At 39.6% G+C, this 17,513-nt stretch overlaps 1 protein-coding gene across 1 annotated transcript in view; it reads left to right on the top strand.

Annotated features, from left to right (window-relative positions):
• Positions 1-17,513, top strand: part of ncapd3 (non-SMC condensin II complex, subunit D3) — a 28,440-nt gene that overhangs the window by 503 nt on the left and 10,424 nt on the right. The window contains exons 2-22 of the mRNA XM_061040830.1: positions 1,124-1,296; positions 1,965-2,127; positions 2,274-2,440; positions 2,844-3,008; positions 3,098-3,159; positions 3,239-3,326; positions 3,595-3,728; positions 3,863-3,935; positions 4,295-4,420; positions 7,249-7,501; positions 10,685-10,723; positions 11,022-11,114; positions 11,262-11,335; positions 11,515-11,649; positions 12,010-12,230; positions 12,365-12,556; positions 12,736-12,833; positions 13,617-13,726; positions 15,346-15,453; positions 16,250-16,364; positions 17,359-17,454. Of these exons, the coding sequence (XP_060896813.1) occupies positions 1,124-1,296; positions 1,965-2,127; positions 2,274-2,440; positions 2,844-3,008; positions 3,098-3,159; positions 3,239-3,326; positions 3,595-3,728; positions 3,863-3,935; positions 4,295-4,420; positions 7,249-7,501; positions 10,685-10,723; positions 11,022-11,114; positions 11,262-11,335; positions 11,515-11,649; positions 12,010-12,230; positions 12,365-12,556; positions 12,736-12,833; positions 13,617-13,726; positions 15,346-15,453; positions 16,250-16,364; positions 17,359-17,454 (2,685 nt within the window). The remainder of the gene's footprint in view (positions 1-1,123; positions 1,297-1,964; positions 2,128-2,273; positions 2,441-2,843; positions 3,009-3,097; positions 3,160-3,238; positions 3,327-3,594; positions 3,729-3,862; positions 3,936-4,294; positions 4,421-7,248; positions 7,502-10,684; positions 10,724-11,021; positions 11,115-11,261; positions 11,336-11,514; positions 11,650-12,009; positions 12,231-12,364; positions 12,557-12,735; positions 12,834-13,616; positions 13,727-15,345; positions 15,454-16,249; positions 16,365-17,358; positions 17,455-17,513) is intronic.

Genomic DNA, 17,513 nt, shown 5'->3' with positions numbered 1-17,513 from the left:
TGTTTATAACGTTTATTTTATTTATTATTTATTTGTTAGGGATAGTGCATATTAATGAACAGCTGTAACAATTACAGCTGTAAAAATGCCAGATTATAGCAGAAGTGCTAGTTTCCATCTGTTGTGCCTAGGCAGGTAACAGAGAAAGACAAATTACAAATGAAATACAAACACAAAGGCACAAGTGACACAAGACAATAATAGAGGTTAAAGGTTAAAGGTGGTCACAGACTTGGTTTTCTTTTATCCACTGTTTGAGGTGTGTTTTGAAGGTTGTATATGTTTGTGAGTTTCTTATTGTCAGTAATATTTATTTCCTTTGACTGACAGAACAGTTTGAATGTAGTGCGTCTGTATGGGACCTCACAGTCTCCTCGGGCTGTGGCCCCTGGTGCCGATCCCACTGGCAGACTTCAGCTTTATAAAGTCCTTCAAAGGAGGAGGAGCAAGTCTGTGCAAAATGTTATATATAAAACATGCATTTTTAAAATGAACAAAGTTATGAAAATTTAGTAAATTATGTTTTTCTAAAACAGTACAATGGTGAAACGAAAATGGCTTTTTTAAAAAGAGATTGTATTGTTGGGCTTTGCCAGATACAAACAAAAACAAATCCTTAATCTGAGTTGTCATACTACGGATTGATTGTGTAGAGCTAATATACGTGATTTATCGATAAATGAATCAACTCATAATATTGTTTATTAATGTTAAAATCATTTTTCAAGCAAAATGCGTATAGTCTATAGATATTACTGTATTCTTGTTCATATTTGACAGTTAAGTAAATAACCAGACGTTTGAAGTCAGCCTTTGAGAGAGACGGATTCAGTCACATGCTATTGCCAAATAATGTACAAGGAAATCTGACGGGGGGAAAAAAGAGAAATGATGAAAGCAAACACTAGTTGCAGACTGAACTATGCATCAATAACAACATTTAAACCTCAACGAACTGCTGATGCAGCTTCTGAAATGTTACCTGGTCTTTCTACAACTATTGGGAAGTATAACTTAAAAGGGTCCATGTGTCATTGTTCGGAGTGAAATGATGTTCTCAAGCTCCACAACATTATCAGTTACCTCAGGTAATGTGATAACTGATCACTGTTGTGATTTCCAGTCTGGGTGGATGAAGTGTGGGACTTGGAGTTCACCGAGAGGAAACAACTTGATGACACCATTGGAGAGGAACTTGTAGTGATTGGAGACAGGGACTTCAATAACCTGTACCAGTGTTTATTGGCCCATGCTGCTGATCAACAGCAGTCTGCAGGCAGTGATGGAGCTTCACAGGTAAGACTGATTCAGCACAGATTCCATATTTACTCTGTTTATTTAATTTAATTTATTTCAAAGACTCTATGGGTCTTGTCATTTGAGTGGTCTTGTGCTGCTATCTTTTAAAGTATATATGTAAAATACAATTTCGAATTGACTCTAATGCTTCATATTAACATGAAATAGCATACACACTGTTTTCTATTTACATCTTGAATGTTGAATGCCGTGCTGACTGCTAACAAAAGTGGCCTGTAAATCAAAGCATTCTCACATAAAGATCTATGTAGAACAAGCACTATACTTTAAGCAGATGATTAACAAGTTCAAAATGATTATATCATGTTTGAGTTAAAAGTTTATGAAAGTGTCAACAGTTTGCATTTTACACCTGCTGTGCAGAATTTAGTTTACTTACATCTCACCCCTCTTGATGTTTATGAAGGATTGAGTGTTTTATTATTATCATATTTGTAATAGTTGCATTTCAAGAGTGCAAACAAGTAAAATCACAATTAATGATACTTGTTTATTGAAACTAGTGGCTACCTCAAAGGTAGGTTATGAACCTGAAAACTTGATGATGGCTCCAATATTAATTAAAAACACAAGCCTGTAGGTATCTGTTTTCTTGTATTTGGTAGCAGCAGTAAGAACATGCTGTCTCCCATGTTGTGCTGCAGAGTGTCTGGGCTACTCTGGGGGAAAACGGGGTGTCTGTTAAGACCTTGGTGGCTGTTCTGTCTCTCTTTGTCCTGGCCGGGAAAGCGAAGGCAGCCAACGTCCAGCAGAGAGTGAGCGGTCTGCGTGCTGCTGCCCTCTACCTGCTGCTGCTGGGCATCCCAGGTGAGTCAATCAGCTTTACTTCTTTTTGAGTTTAGGTCACTTGCTGGGGGCCTTAGTGCAGTACACTCATGTAATGTTTAGTTTATTTCTTATATTAATAGTTCAGTACAGTGATATATATAAAAGGTATGCATTTCTGCTTCCAGGGAGCATCGCCAACAAAGTTTTCCATGAGGTTTTAATGGACACGTGTTCAGACATAACCTCTCAATGCTGGCCTCAGGACTCTGGAAAGAAGCGCAAGAAAGATGTCCCAAAGAGTTCTCAGGCAGAGGGCAAGCGCTCCAAACCCCAGAGGAAAGACACTCCAGAGGTACAGATCACTCAAAGCACAGGACCGTTATAAGATATACTGCATTAAATATGGAGGTACAGAGCTTTAAAAATCGACTGCACATCTAGACACATCAGGTAGGATGTTTTTTTTTCTTTTTAGTTACATTTTTAATGTCTTAGATATTCCTTTAATGTTCATTCATGGAGGAGTTTTCACAATAACCCTGGTTTTGCATTCTAAAGCAGAGTAAATAAATATCTCTATAATTAATTACTTATCAACACTGGACCAAAACACATTGGGATTGGTTAGGTTAGGTTTATGTTTTATCTAACACAAATGGAGATGTGTGAAATGTATCATCAAAATTAGTTTTGGTAGAATAAATCGGGTGTAAAGGGTGTTTGAAAATAATGTCTAATATCACTGTTACCCTCAGATGGAAGTGGATGAAGAAGAGGAGGAGGATGAGGTGCTTCACTTCTCTGGCCAGGACTTGATGAAGATCAGAGATGCTGTGGTTTACTTGGTTCAAAGCCTCCTCAGACTCCTGCAGACTTTTCCTCTCAAAGACAGACCACAGAGCGCCAGTAACTGCACACAGGTACCGCTAACTAAATATAACATGTCTGCCCACTTTACAGGACTCCGCAGTGTCTCCAGTGTTTGAACCTGTTTCCTTTTTCAATGCAGATCTTCAGTAAGCTGCTTTCCTTTGAGCCAGTTGTTGGAGAGGCAACCTTTGCTGCTGTGCAGTGAGTTGTCTTATTTCTCTCTAAGAGTGTTTTTCCAGGTTGTAAAACAAAGCTGACAGTTGATGTCGTTTCTGCACAGAGATATCACCAAGCTGAGGAGTGTTCCTGAAATGGCTTACTACGGCCTGCGGCTGCTCTGCTCTCCGAAACATGGAGACCAGAAAGAAGTGAGATCCTTGAGTAGTACTCCATGATTTTAATACAGGAAAAAAATGTAAAAGCTTTCATCGTTACAGTTTTCCTTCAAGCATCAATGATTGTGTTTTTTTTGCCTTTGGAGCAGAAGAAATCCCAGAGGAGGATGAAGCTTTAGAAATCTATTTGCCTGACCAAATGATAAAACAGCAGTGGTTCAAAAACCCCTGATATTAACAGTATTGTTAGTTCAAATGCCACAAGAGAAGCATGTTTCTAATCCAAACTGTTTTTTTCCAGTCCCTCCGGAGGGTTTTCCACCGACTTCTCTATGTCATCTTGATGATGAATAAAAACAACACAGGGAAGCCTTCCCTCCTCGTACCCAGCCAGTCTGTCCTCTCCACCCGCAACCAGGCCATCAGTTTTGTTTGGTAAATATAATTTCTATCATTTTTCTATTTATGTTGAACAGTACCCTTCTTTGTTATTGGTTATCAGGGATCTATTAGCCATTTAAGAATGGCATGTTACATCATGCTTAATTTCTCTGTTTGTGTGATTTCAGTCACCTTGTGGAGGAGCTGAAGGAGCTGGCGCTGCCTTTCCTGCAAATCCTCCTGCAGCATATCTGCTATCAGGTGAATCTCTCAGCAAATCTTCCATGCAAAAATATAAACGTATACTTACTATCTGTGTAAAGTTCAAAGACTCTGTGACAACTGTTGTGCCTAAAAGTTATGAAGGAAGTATTATTCGAAGCTATTAGCTGAAGATTACATGGGAGGGTTTTATGATAAGAATCAAACGAAGGACCAAGGAGCTCCCGTTTAAAGGATTAAGCGGATTCTGTTTGCTCCTTTTTAGCTAAGTTTTTTATTTTTTTTTGATCCAGCAATCTCCTAGGGGTGTCCTTGTATTTTTTAGGATCACTTATACTTTGTTACAAGTTGATTCACTGGTTAAGTAGTGAAACAATGTTTCTTCTGCTGATGTTTAGATGGTGGAGAAGAGTGATTTTCGTAGCCATGGAGCCCAGGCTGTGGGTATGTTGACGTCACAGATGGCAAGTCAAGACTACGCCCGCTTCATCAAGTGGCTGTTTAACTTCTCGAGACACTCAAAGGTAAGACACCCCCAATTTCACAGGACTCCTTCCTTTAATGTAAGATCCAAACATGATGATCTAAAGTTCACTCATTTATAACAACACATTTTCACAACATTGATTTTTACCACCTGATTTAAAAAGCTCACAATCATAACCAAATCTTAACAGTTTTATTCAAACTATACAGCAAATAAGCAATCTGTCTTACATGCCGTGCCACAAAGTAAAATATTATACTGGGTTGCTGAAGACACTTTTCTGGAGAGCTATCACAAAAGTGATTTTCCGCCTCTGACCTTGAAATATTGGTTAAACCTGATGTGAGCAGTTTTCAACTTGATAAACAAAATATGATCAACACTAGGGGTGTAACGGTACACAAAAATTTCGGTTCGGTACGGTTCCAAGTTTTGAAGCTTCGGTTCGGTACATTTTCGGTACAGTAAAGGGACCTGATGCAACACTTTTTTTTTCTCTTTATTAGGAACATTTAGAATTTTCCTTTTACACATTGGGCAGCATCGACAGTTCAGACTTGTACACCTGCTCAGGTTACTTTTTAATAACATTTTAAATTAAACATTGTAAAAAAATAAAATAAATAAACTTATGCTGCATCCTTAAAATATATGAATAAAATAAAATATTTTAGAATGAAATGAATTCATTTATATAGCCTATATGTAAAAATATTTATTTTTAATTTCACTGACACCTTTTGGTTTATTAAGGCAACACTTTGTTGAATGCCCTTTGAGCACATAATAAACCTAATCACATCTGGGACAGTATAGTTTCATCGCAGAACTATTAATATTTCCCTCTGTCGATATAAGAACTTTAATGGCATTTGTTGTGGCTTTGGCCCGTTCAGAATTACTAGCAAAAGGCTGTCTGTTGGGGAGGGAGGGGGTTCATTCTATCATGCTGCAGGTTATGCTCCCACACAGACATGTCTCCCCCTCCCCCTTTCACGCAGCAGCGCTGTTGGAGTGGGATCATCGCTGAAAATGAAAACAAAACTTAAGAGTCAGTCCGTAAAAAGAACTCCATCCCGGTTATATGCAACTGTCCAAACCGACAGGGCTCGAGGAACTAGTAATCTGCAGAGTTTGCACAGTTTATGTTTGAACTTTTTTACAATTTACTAACTAAAAGTTGTGTCCCATACCAGCGGCCGCAGCCTTCCTTCACACTGAGGTGTGCTGCCGCTTTGCAGTCCCTGTGGGAACACAGATTAAAGCACTTCTGTTCTGTGCGTACTCGGATCAGTCCGTGTGCGGACCGGACCGAAGGCCCTGTACCGAAACGGTCCGGTCCGAGTACGTGTACCTTTACACCCCTAATCAATACTATTCTCCCAATAGTTCCCAAAAGCAAAGGAGATAATTAGGAAAAGGTTGATCATTTCTGCTAAGTGCTTTGAAGTGCCTGTAAGCGCTTCTAAGGGGTTGGTGTCAAACTGAGTTGCAGCACACAGGCTAAAGTGCCTTTGTTTCCACAGAACAGATTCACAGTGAAGGATTTGTTTGACAGTTACAAAGAAGCAGGGGTAGACTTTTCATCAGAAAACACAAATGCATGTAAAGGATAGGACCAGCAGATAAGACGTACCACCGATATCGACACAAACCAAAAGTCCCTCCACAGCAGCTCTAAAGACGAAACACTTTTAAAAACAAAAAAGACGAAAATATAATCATTAAGTGGTTGAGAAAAGATAGGAGCAACTGAAACAGAAACAAAAACTCTGCTCAGAGATTTTGTTCTTCTTGATTTCCTCCAGTACGTAGGCAATAATCTTCAAGACATTCAGACTTGCAGGAGCAGGCAACATGTTCATATTGAGCAGATTTCATTTTTAAACGCAAGACCGACCTTTTTAGGTCCTAGACCTAGACCTCATCTAGTTTTATTACATTTTGAACCTCCTGTGTTTCCTCATTCAGAATAAATGATAGCGTTTCCTCAGTACCTGTTCTTATCTAGTTATTTTTACCTTAGTTTTTGGATTGTGGGATAGGGGTGGGGGAGGGAGTCATGTTGTTGCTGTTTGATTAAATGTTGATGCAAAGCACTTTGGGATACATTTGTTGTGTGAAAAGTGCTATACAAATAAAGTTTGATTGATTGATTTTCTCAGCACTCTTCATGACATGAAGGGACACAGATTAAGAAGAAAGCTTCCCAAGTTGCTACCCCTAGTGCGATAAACAAAATGGGAGAACTGAAAAGACTTAGATCTTTGAGTGAGTCGCTGTGTGACATCCTCCTGAAGCTCTTTCTGCAGCTTCTTGCCCCCTTAAATCTTTTTTTCAAATATCAGAATCAGAATCAGAATCAGGGTTTATTGCCAAGTACATTTACACATACAAGGAATTTGACTTGTTGTATTGGTGCTAAACAATTAACAAGGAAATAAAGCAGAACTAGCAACAACTTAAATAATACAGTATAAGAAGATATTACAATATATAAAATATAATTTAAAAATGTAAAATATAAAACATAAAAATAAAAAGCACTAAATGTACAAAAGGTGAAATGTAGGAGCTGTGCAGTGGACTATGATAAAAAAATCTTAGTGTGTGTAACTACTCACAGTGCATGTAAGGAAGATGCATCTTTAATGTCCAGTGGGAGTTAATGTAACGCATAAAGAACAGTTCAGTTCATATTACTTATACTTCAGCCTTTAGAACAGATGAACAATCAACATTTGACTGTTTAATCGCTATGAAATGGTTGCAGATGTTGGATATAGTCTGAGTATCATTCTGGCTTCATTCTCTCTAAGTCACTGTAGTCCCTATGTGTTAAGTCTTTTGTTGTGCTTTCTGCAGATGGTGCACCGGCTCTTCTCTGTGGACGTGGTGATGGTTTTACTGGAGCAGCCAGAAAGGAGCTCTGAGGATTGTCAGGATCCAGAGCTTGCTAACTTCATACCACACAAGTTCCTGATCCAGAATCTGCTTTTCACTCGGCGGATGGACGACTCCCCGACTGTCCAAGGCCACGCCCTCTCCTGCCTGGCCCAGTGTTTGGAGCTGCCTTCATTTAACGTCACCAGGGCTGTCCACAACCTCTTCTCGCCCAGTGAGAAAACATTCCTACACACTAGTGGGGAACAACTGAGTTTGAAAAACAGTTTTTCATTTGTGCTTATTTGGGAGGTGACACTGGGACTACTTTTAGGAGAATATTTACTCTTAAAGGTCCTATATTATGCTTTTTCTGGTTTTATATGTGTATGATTTATATATGTGTCCTGTGCATGTTTAGGCAGATCTATTTGTGTCAGGAAAACGGGAAAGTGGGACACAGGTGCGGACCCAGGGGTGTCTTAAAGTTATAAGAAGGATAACCACAAAAATCACAAGCGATAGATTGGAGGGGGGGTAGGGAACAATGAAAATAGTATAGAGCCAAAACACCGCTCTAACTAATGCACCGAAAATTATCAACTAAACCACTGCTGCCAAGCAGCTGACTCGAAACTAAATTGTCCGGGAGACCCAGAAACAATTCACGAAAGTAAAGGCTGCCAGGGAGGCCTTAAAACTCAACACAAAACGCTGGGGTATATCAACTACCCAGCACCCCAAGTTATTTTGGCAATAGACACAAATACACAGAAAGTTATTTGTTCGTGTTTATGAACACACCGACAACAAGAGACAACACAGGGAGAACCTCTCACTACCTCTTAAGGTGAGATAATGAGTCAGCACAGAGCACTGAATTCCAGGAGTATATATAAGCTCCCCACACCTGGTTTTAATCAAGGCCAATCAGCCACAAACACACCTGACTCTGCACTTAGGTGATTCATTCACCAACCCCAGTGAGAAGCCAGTCCGCGAAACGCAGCTTCTCCTACCTCCTCCCGTTAGCTGTAGCATTAGCCGCATATAACGCTCGGTTCTAGCCCCCCTCGATAAAAATTTGTCAGTCCGACGTCATTGTCAGTGTGAGATCACTGATCTAAGCCCATTGGCTCGTTGTGGTAAACCCTGCAGCTCATGTTGCACGCCCGTTAACTTCTGTTAATATATACGATATGCCGCAGCCTGCGGTAGCACAGTAAGGTGCTAATGTTTTTGCTCCCCTCGGACAGAGCCAGTGGCTGCATTATGGTAAAAGAGGCGGGGCATTTCCGAGAACCGTGCTGAGAAACTGACCAATTACGGCAGAGTCGACAGGCCGACCAATCAGATCAGACTTGGCACACGTGGGGACTCTGAACGTGGGCACTTCAGAGCCTTAGAGAGAGAGTCAGAAGCGAGCCGGTGCATGGAGCGACAGTACATGAAAACATACACTTTTTTAGAACTTTAGCTATTGTGAACATACTTTAGTAGGTACATAGATTAAATATATGAACCCTAAAAAGGGCATAATATGACCTCTTTAAAGCTAAGGGAATAAAAACATGTCGAATCATTGGAGAATCTCAGGGAATTTTAAATGAGCAAAATGAAAGGATAAACGCTCATCCCAATTATTCCCATATGATTTATCAGTAAGTTACATAACTGCCACATGGCCCGTAGTTGCTACTTCAACCCAAACAGCCACCTTCAACAGACCCATGCTCCGTTAATGCGAGCTAGCTAGGTAGTGAAACTTGGTGCTACCTACCCTACCACATTGCTTTAAAGGGATACTTCACCCATTTGCATTAAGCTTTGTATCATTAGAAAACTGGTAGTATTTTTGAATGGTCGTGCATCCCGCCCTCATTTTCAGGGATATCTTTGTATTTCTAAGTATGAAAAGGAGCTTCCAATGACACAAAAATCTTCATTTTGCATATATGACCCATACAAAAATCTTCATTTTGCGTCACTGGAAGCTGTTGGGGTTAGGGGGGTGAAACTACAACGCTAGTTCCTCATATTTTTGACCACTGAAGCTACAGACCAATCACAGATCAGTGGGTGGGATCTCACTCCCAGAATCGAAACTTAACGTCCGCCATATTGCTTGGAAGCTATGCTAACAGGCTCTATGGAGAAAGCTGATAATGGCGAAAAAATAAACATATAGCGGCGAGACAGCTGCTGCCGACAGGCCGGTCTTGTGTTTTGGCTGCTGCGTCCGCTGGGTCACCTCCAGGGCCACCGCTGGCCGCAGCAGCAGAGTCACAAGACCGGCCTGTCGGCAGCAACCGTCTCACGGCTATATTGCTATATTGCCGTCGAGTCGAGACATAGGGCCTGCCTGTCGGCGGTGGTAAGGACGAGGAGCCCGGGCCGGCTCGAGCTGGGGTGGACTGGTAGTGTCGGTGCTCTCACTGTTTGTCTATGGACACAGACATAGAGTCTGTTTTCTGCCAGGAATTTCCAAGATCAATTCTGGAAGAAATCTCTGAATCAGTTGAGGAAATGGCCTTATGTGTTGAAGTAGGCCTAAATATGTCTGTCTCCCTTAGTGGGAGTGGCCTGTGCTGTGTATTCTGGGTTTTGGTGTCTTTCATCCACATGAGCCAAAAAGACACTTTCTGTCTTTTCTCGACCAAGAAGGCACCAACTTCAAAATGTATTTCACATTTCTACTACATATATGACCCAATGTCAATACAGATTCATGTTTCAACAGGTGAAGTATCCCTTTAATGACCTCCACAACCAATATGGAAATCTTCCTGGTGAAAACATCACACATAGAAAAGAAAGACTAAAAGAATACTATCTAGAGAGAATACTCAACTCAGCTTTATTTACAGTCTTGCACCTTTCATTCATAAAAACATACAGCCCAAGTGCTTCACAAAGGGACAGACAGATGAGAACAGAAGTTGAAAGGAAGAGATATAAACCAGAATTAAATAAAAGGAGAAAAAAATATCTATACAACAGGGGGAATAGATATCGGTAAATTAATAACACATGGTAAGAAGGTGACTTAGATGAAATAAAAGACATGTAAAAACAATGATAAAGAGAAACGTGAAAACTGTAAATCCACTCCTTATTAAAAACAGAAAGCTCTCTCCCTGGTGCTTGTGTGGGCTGGAACATAAAAGGAAATAAGATGAGGTAAAAAGGTGATATATTGAGGAGCAAGGCCGTGAAAAGCTTTAAAAATGATGAATATCTGTTCAACTTTGAAATAGAAAGACAGATAATTCTGACGAGAGATCTTGGAAAGAGGATGGGTGAAGTAAAAAATCGAGTGAGGGGAATAAAAATATAATTTTGATAGCACTGTGTTTGTATCATAAACTGCTTATGGACACATTTCTACTAACTTGACCTTTCTACTGTCTCTGTTTAGCTGCAACCCAGACGGTGTTGGAGAGTGAAATCACAGAAGGTAACCTTTTTCTTTCCCTTCATTAGGAATCTCGATGTTGACTAACCACAGAGACAGATGATGACAAATGTACCAGATGTTGTTCACAACAGTAGGAGTTTGGTTGGCGACCGGCCATAGGGGCTTCGAGAGTTACATTTTCACAGACAAATAAGATGTGCCCTTTTTATTTCTCTATATCTTGTTTGAAAATATATCGATATATCTTAAAAACTCAATATATTTCCCAGCCCTAGTAGACGGTAGAGCATGCTGTATCAAGTGTTGGTGTTTCAATAGACTTGCCTGTGTGTTTCAGAGAGTCACAGTTCTCAGCACACTCAGAAAACCTACCGCACTCTGCCCTTCAGGACCGTGGAGATCAGCAGCACTGACAGCTCCAGCCTTGACGGTAAGACATAACAGCATCGCCGTGTTACTCAAATCATTTTAATTGCATGCATTTGGGACTTGGAAATAGATGTGCAAGTTCACACATTTGCACTATTTTCATGATAGATTGACTGGATATGTGAGTTATTTTATATTGTTGATGCAGCAAAAGAGAACGTGGCTCTTCTCTTGCGGCGTGTGAAAGACTCCAAGGCCAATGTGAGGAAATCGGCCCTGCAGGTATTTTGAACTCAACTTGAAAAAGATATTTTCATGGTCCAAATCTTAATTTTAAAAAGTGTATACTGATCAGTCAACACTTCATGGGTTTTATCCTAGATTTACTCACTGCATGTTTTTTGGTGAATTATTGATGCACAGATGACCTTCCACCTCTGTACTTTGCCGTCACTCCGCAGGCTCTCGTTGGTCTCCTGAAACACGATGTGATCCCAGCCAGCTGGGAGAACTTGTCCACGCTGTCAGAACGCTGCAGAGACCCCGCTGTGTCTGTAAAGAAGAAGGCCCTGCAGTGTTTAGGAGAGCTGCTTGCTGTGAGTCTCAAAAATCAGCTCAGTGAGGCTGGACATCAGCAGAACATAGAGAGCTTGAGTATTGAAAAAACACTAATAGGATGTTTAATACCAATAAGTATCAATATCAAAGGGAGTTATTTTTCTCCTGCATTAACAGTCACAGTTTCTCCAAAAAAATATACAGCTGACTTAATCTCTAAAAATAAGAAGAGAAAGAAATGGCCACACAATTTTGGATACATTTTATTTTATATTTCAAAAGTTGTGATTTTTTTCTTTTCAGAAAAACACAAACATACACTTCAAATTAGCCTAAAAACATACATTCCCATCTGTCCCCCAAACCTCCTCACATCAATAATTGATTTTCTCCACCAGGCTAAACCTGAGTGCAGTGTGGTGCAGAAGGCGTGGCTGCAGGGTGTGGTACCAGCAGTGGTGGACTCTGAGAGCTCAGTGCAGGTAAAGGCCCTTGAGGCTCTGGATCAGGTGCTGCTTAGCCGGATCAAACCTTACTCTGCCGACCGCTATATGGATGCCAGTCAGAGTCTGACCTGGGCGCTGTTGGACCTGCTCTGCCAGGAATGCCAGAACCTCAGGTATAAATAACTACATTCAGTCCAGAATGTGTTCTGTACAAAATACTACAAAACAATGTTTTACTTACTGATCTTTAAAAGGCGTTGTTTCTAAATCATAATCACCTCACCAATGTTGTTCTCTCTCTCTCTAGCCGATATTTCAGCAGGGCTTTCACCATCTGGTCCAAACAGAACATGTTCACCCCGACATTCATCACCAACCTGATCTCACACACCGAGGCTGATCACGCCGCCGGGGCCTGGCTGCTGCTCTCCAAGGTGGTCACTTCGTCCTCAAAACTTCCTTATGGAAAGATCCTGGATGCCTGGAACAACATGATCACGTGAGATGGACACATTCATATCCAGCATTTACATTGAGATTATATTTTATTTTCAGATAAATAAGTGTTACCTAGATGATTTTTCACTTTTTTTATTTTTTATTTTTTACTTTTTATTTTTTATTTTTTATTTTTTATTTTTTATTTTTTATTTTTTATTTTTTATTTTTTGCTCTCAGATCAAAGGACGTACCGGTGACAACCTGCTGTCACATCCTGTGTGTGATGGGAGACATCGCCACTCATTTGAATGAAGACACCAAAGACAGGATAGTTAGTAAGTGATTGTGGAAGGATTAAGTCTTGAACTGTCAATCTTTCTCTCTCCCTCTCTGTCTTCATCTGATTGGTGCACTTTCTGTCTGAGCATACAACACCCTCACTATGACGTCTCTCAGCGTGGCTGCTGGGGAACCCGCTTGGTAGGGAAGCGTGGCTGCTGCTTGGCTGGGAAGCTTTGCTGTTTAGGCTTCTGGGGGTGCATTGGGCAGCTTTTCTATTTCATAAAAATTGAATGTGTATTTGTGTATTCCTGGCATGTGTGATTGAAGCATGTCCAAACCAATAACAGCGTAAAGTAAAACAGGATCAATAAGCTGATTTAAAAAAGCTGGCCCTGTGATTGGCATTACCCCAGACTCACTTGAGATCACTGTTCATAAGAGAATGAGGACCAAACTTAAAACTGTTTTGATCTTTGAAGGCGATCCTCTACATGGTGTTTTTAACGGACTCCGAAGCTCCTTCAGTGAGCGATTAGTGATGCCACAATGTTCCACTGAACGGCTGAGGAGGTCCTTTGTTCCTGCAGCAGTCCGATATTTTAATGAACATTTTTACTTGTGTTTCTGACTCGTGGCTGTACATGATTATTCAAATGGTTTCAGTGGTGTTTGCTATTTATTTACTTGTTGTGTACTGTCAATATTTTTCGTTGTGTGTATGAACTGACCAGGTGACAAATGAGTTACCCCGCTGAGGATCAATAAAGTTTTCTAATCTAATCTAAGTATGTCTTCTTCTTCTTCCTCTGTTCCTCTCTCCCTTTCCTTCTCTCCAGGTGATCTGATGTCTTGGTTAAAGACCTTCACTTTGTCTCTGGAGGTGATCAGTGCTGCTGTTGAGACTCTTCATCAACTTGGCCACAGTGAGGATGTCAAACAGACCCAGGTTGGAGGCCCCGGTTTCTCACTATACAACCTACTGATATGCAGTGTCTTTCTTCCACATACTTTTGTGATTAGACATACGGTACTAGGGTGCTGATAATAAATCAGTGGTAAATCTCTCTTAAAGGCTTTATATGCAATTTTTCACACTTAAATGTAATAGAAAAGATGAGTTAAAGTGAACTCTAGCCATGCTGTGTCGGTTGATGTTTCACCCGGACATTTGATGGAAGTTTCCCCCCCTGTCCTTATTAACTTTAAAGGCTTTATATGTGATTTTTCACACTTAAACATAATATAAATCAAGTATATCCTCTGAGAATAACTCTGTGAGTCATGACTGTCTACAATGGGTGTAACACCAGAGTCCCACTGTCTGTGATGTTTTCAGAGTTTTCAGAGTCCTATCTTCACTTTGTTTACATCGCCTGGACGGCCGGCTGACTCCTCCCCTCGTGTATAAAAGTTGTTTAATTGAGGGACTAGAGAAAAGAAGAATAACATACTGTACTCACTGCTTAACTGTGTTTCTAGATCACGCTCATTTCAGGTAAATTTACATGCAGTGTGAAGATACGAGCATAATAAAGATCGCTAGCATTAGCATGCTAACACAACAATGCAGCGCGAGTTGTTTTGGTTTCATGCTGGTGCTCATCTGCTGGATCAAAAAATCACATATAAAGCCTTTAAAGTAAAAAAAAAAGTGGTAGAACTGAAACAGATAACTAAATAACTGTATTTCATGTATACTAGTGATATTTGCCTGAGTAGCACATAGTAGAACCCTTTTTTTTTTTTCCTCGGGATCAATAAAGTATCCATCTATCTACCATCTGATTGATTGGCCAGCCGATAATAACGGCCGAAATTAGCTTATCAAGTGACTATCAGTATCAGCTAATTTTTAGGTGTCAATATTACTAGATTTATTCACAAGTCGAGTATCATTGTATTAAACTAGCAGTTCTCTTTCACTCCACTCCAGAGTGTGAAGTGGTGATGCATGTGTACATCTTGTCTTCATTATACTGTAAATCTTTTCCACAAGTGTTTTTTTAACTGCATTTGAGGGATCAATGCACTAAGTGTTTGTATCTATAGCTATCTATCTCTACAGATCAAAGGTGGATCTAAGAAAGATATCGGTTGATATATTGATATCAGATTATTTTTCTCTACCTAAAATTGATATCAGTATGGCCAAAAAATTCCATATCGGTCAGGCCCTTGTACATAGAGTGCTAGTCTTAAATGTTAACTAGAAAGCAGATGTGTATACAAAATCAAGTAAAGTGAGATGTGGGGGTGTTTCTAATGACAGTTTGGGCCTTTTTTTTTAGAAATAAAGCTGAACACGGCAGTCTTAAACATTCATGGTCTGTGACTTGACTTCTATCAATTAGAGGTCATTATAATGACTATATTTTTAAGTTATTGCTCAGTGGTGGTGACATTATCAAGTTCAAAGCTCCCTAAAAAAAGTAATCCTGTTAGCTTTAGGGAGCAGTCAGACACTGTAAAATATGTTCTCCCATTATGATCGCACACCATCATCAGTCATATCAAAATCTGTCATTTCTTTCTTACTGAATTGAACTTCTTTTGTTGTTTTTTCAGGCTTTTCTGAACCAGCACTGTGGTGAGCTGGTGTCTGTGTGTGAAGCTTATCTAGCTGCCATCATCCTGAGTGAAAAGGGAAACGAGAACTTGAATGAAGAGCTTATGGTGAGAGCTGACCTTCAGCAGGAACATGTTCACAGTTTGTTGTTCAATAAACGTCTGCCTGAAAACGTCTTCACCAGTTATGTGTCACTAATTTGACATCAACAACATCATGCAGAGACATGCCATGTACAGCAGGTGATACCTAATTTACAACCATCTGTTGCTCAGAAACATTCTTCACCCTCTTCTTTAAGTCATAAAGACAAAACACCATCACAACAAACGTCCGATACAGACAGCTGTAGATTAAATCATTCTTTTTTGGTTGTCTTGTCACTGACAGAGGATAAGATTTGCCAATTTGCTTTGATGTACAAAGTAATTTTAGAGATGTGAAATATGTCCATTTAAAATTGAAAAGAACAATGTTTCAAATAAAGAAAAGAAACAAAATCTAAATATTGACCACAGAATGGGAAATATTAACAAGATTCAGATTCTTTATTGTCCCACAAAGGGAAATTAGTTTTGCAGCAGGCGCACACAGAAGAGAACATATACAGGGACAACAGTAACAGTGAACAGTAAACAGTTTTTAGGTTGTTTTAGCGAAATTCATTTTTTTGTCCAGAAACAGGCTATTTGAGGCATCTATTTAAATGGCTGTATTTGTCACATTACCCTTTAGTTGACCGAGACATGAACCCATAGGTCTACACTGTCCCAGTGCTTGAAAGCTACTCTTGTAGTGTACTGTGATTGTGTATGAATTGAACAGTTGGCAAATGAGTTTCCCCGCTGGGGATTAATAAAGTTTTCTAATCTAATCTTGATCTAAAGATGATCTCTGTTCCAGATAAAACACCTCCACACTCTGGGTGTGGCATCACTCCACTGTCCTTTAAAGGTTGGCAAGAGGACGGTGCTGCTTGTGGAATCGGTCCTGACAACACAATCTGACAGAGTGGCAGGTATGAGGGATGAACAACGACCAGACAGAGCTACTGTGTCCTGCCTGTACAAAACATCTAAGAATGTCTTTCGCCTGACATACAAACTGAATGCTCACAGAGACTGAGTATGATAGAGTTTTGTTGGCTTCTAGTTTTTGTTTATTTGTATAATTTTATATCTGAACAACAAATGATGAAGCCGTTTAAAAGACTCTTTTAAGTACACACTGTTTCTAATTAACCCTCAGTTTAGCGTATGTACCACAATTTCTAGCAGCTTCTTGCTCTTGACTTTTACTCAGATACCAGTGTATCAAGAAAAAAGCTCAGTTGAGCTCTTACAAAAACTTGATCTTTAACATTTCAAAGTCTCTTAAATGTTTCTGTATAGTGTTAACTCATCTTCACTGGCGCAAAAACAACTTGAATAATATTAAAGTCAAAACACATGAATCCTACGACTACAGACTAAATTATTCAAGATTTTACCTTTGTGAATGTATATTCTGTATTTGATGGTGTACTGTCCAAACGTTGTTTGATTATAGAGAGGATAAATATCTGTTGATGTCTGGTTGTGTATGAAGAAATATTGGAGTTTATTAAAAAATAAGTTATAAATACATGAAAAAATTCTACTTATGAAACATTTTAGGGCTTTATTGATTTCTATTGAGATTCTGATTATTAAACATGATTTTACAACATCTGCATCCCATGCTTTTATCAAACTTAAACACTCAACACTTTAACAATCTGAACACTTTGAAAAACAAGCAAGAAATGAAAAAAAGTTACCAAAATATAACACTTATAACACATATCACAACACGGCATGTGGCTAGTAATCGTTTAATCTCCATGATCTTGTTGTCATGATCGTGGGAAGCCAAAGACATAACTGAAATCGAAACAATTAATTGTCCAGCACGAGGACATTATTACAGTAGAGATACATTTTTGGTATATACTGTATTTGTAGCTATTTATGTTTTTTGTTTCTTCCTGACAGAGTTACAGGGAGAGGTACCGGCCTCACAGCCTCTGTCTCAGTTCAGAGCAAACTCTCTGCCCACCAGAGTTAGAGCGCACGGAGTCATCACCTTAGGTAAACTTTCTATCTGCCTTCATGAGTCCTTTTCTAATAATGTTTGTCATCTTCCAGAC

The sequence above is a fragment of the Labrus mixtus genome, chromosome 6, assembly GCF_963584025.1.
Source record: "Labrus mixtus chromosome 6, fLabMix1.1, whole genome shotgun sequence".
Taxonomy (NCBI): Eukaryota; Metazoa; Chordata; class Actinopteri; order Labriformes; family Labridae; genus Labrus; species Labrus mixtus.
This window is presented reverse-complemented; position numbering and strand designations above follow the sequence as displayed.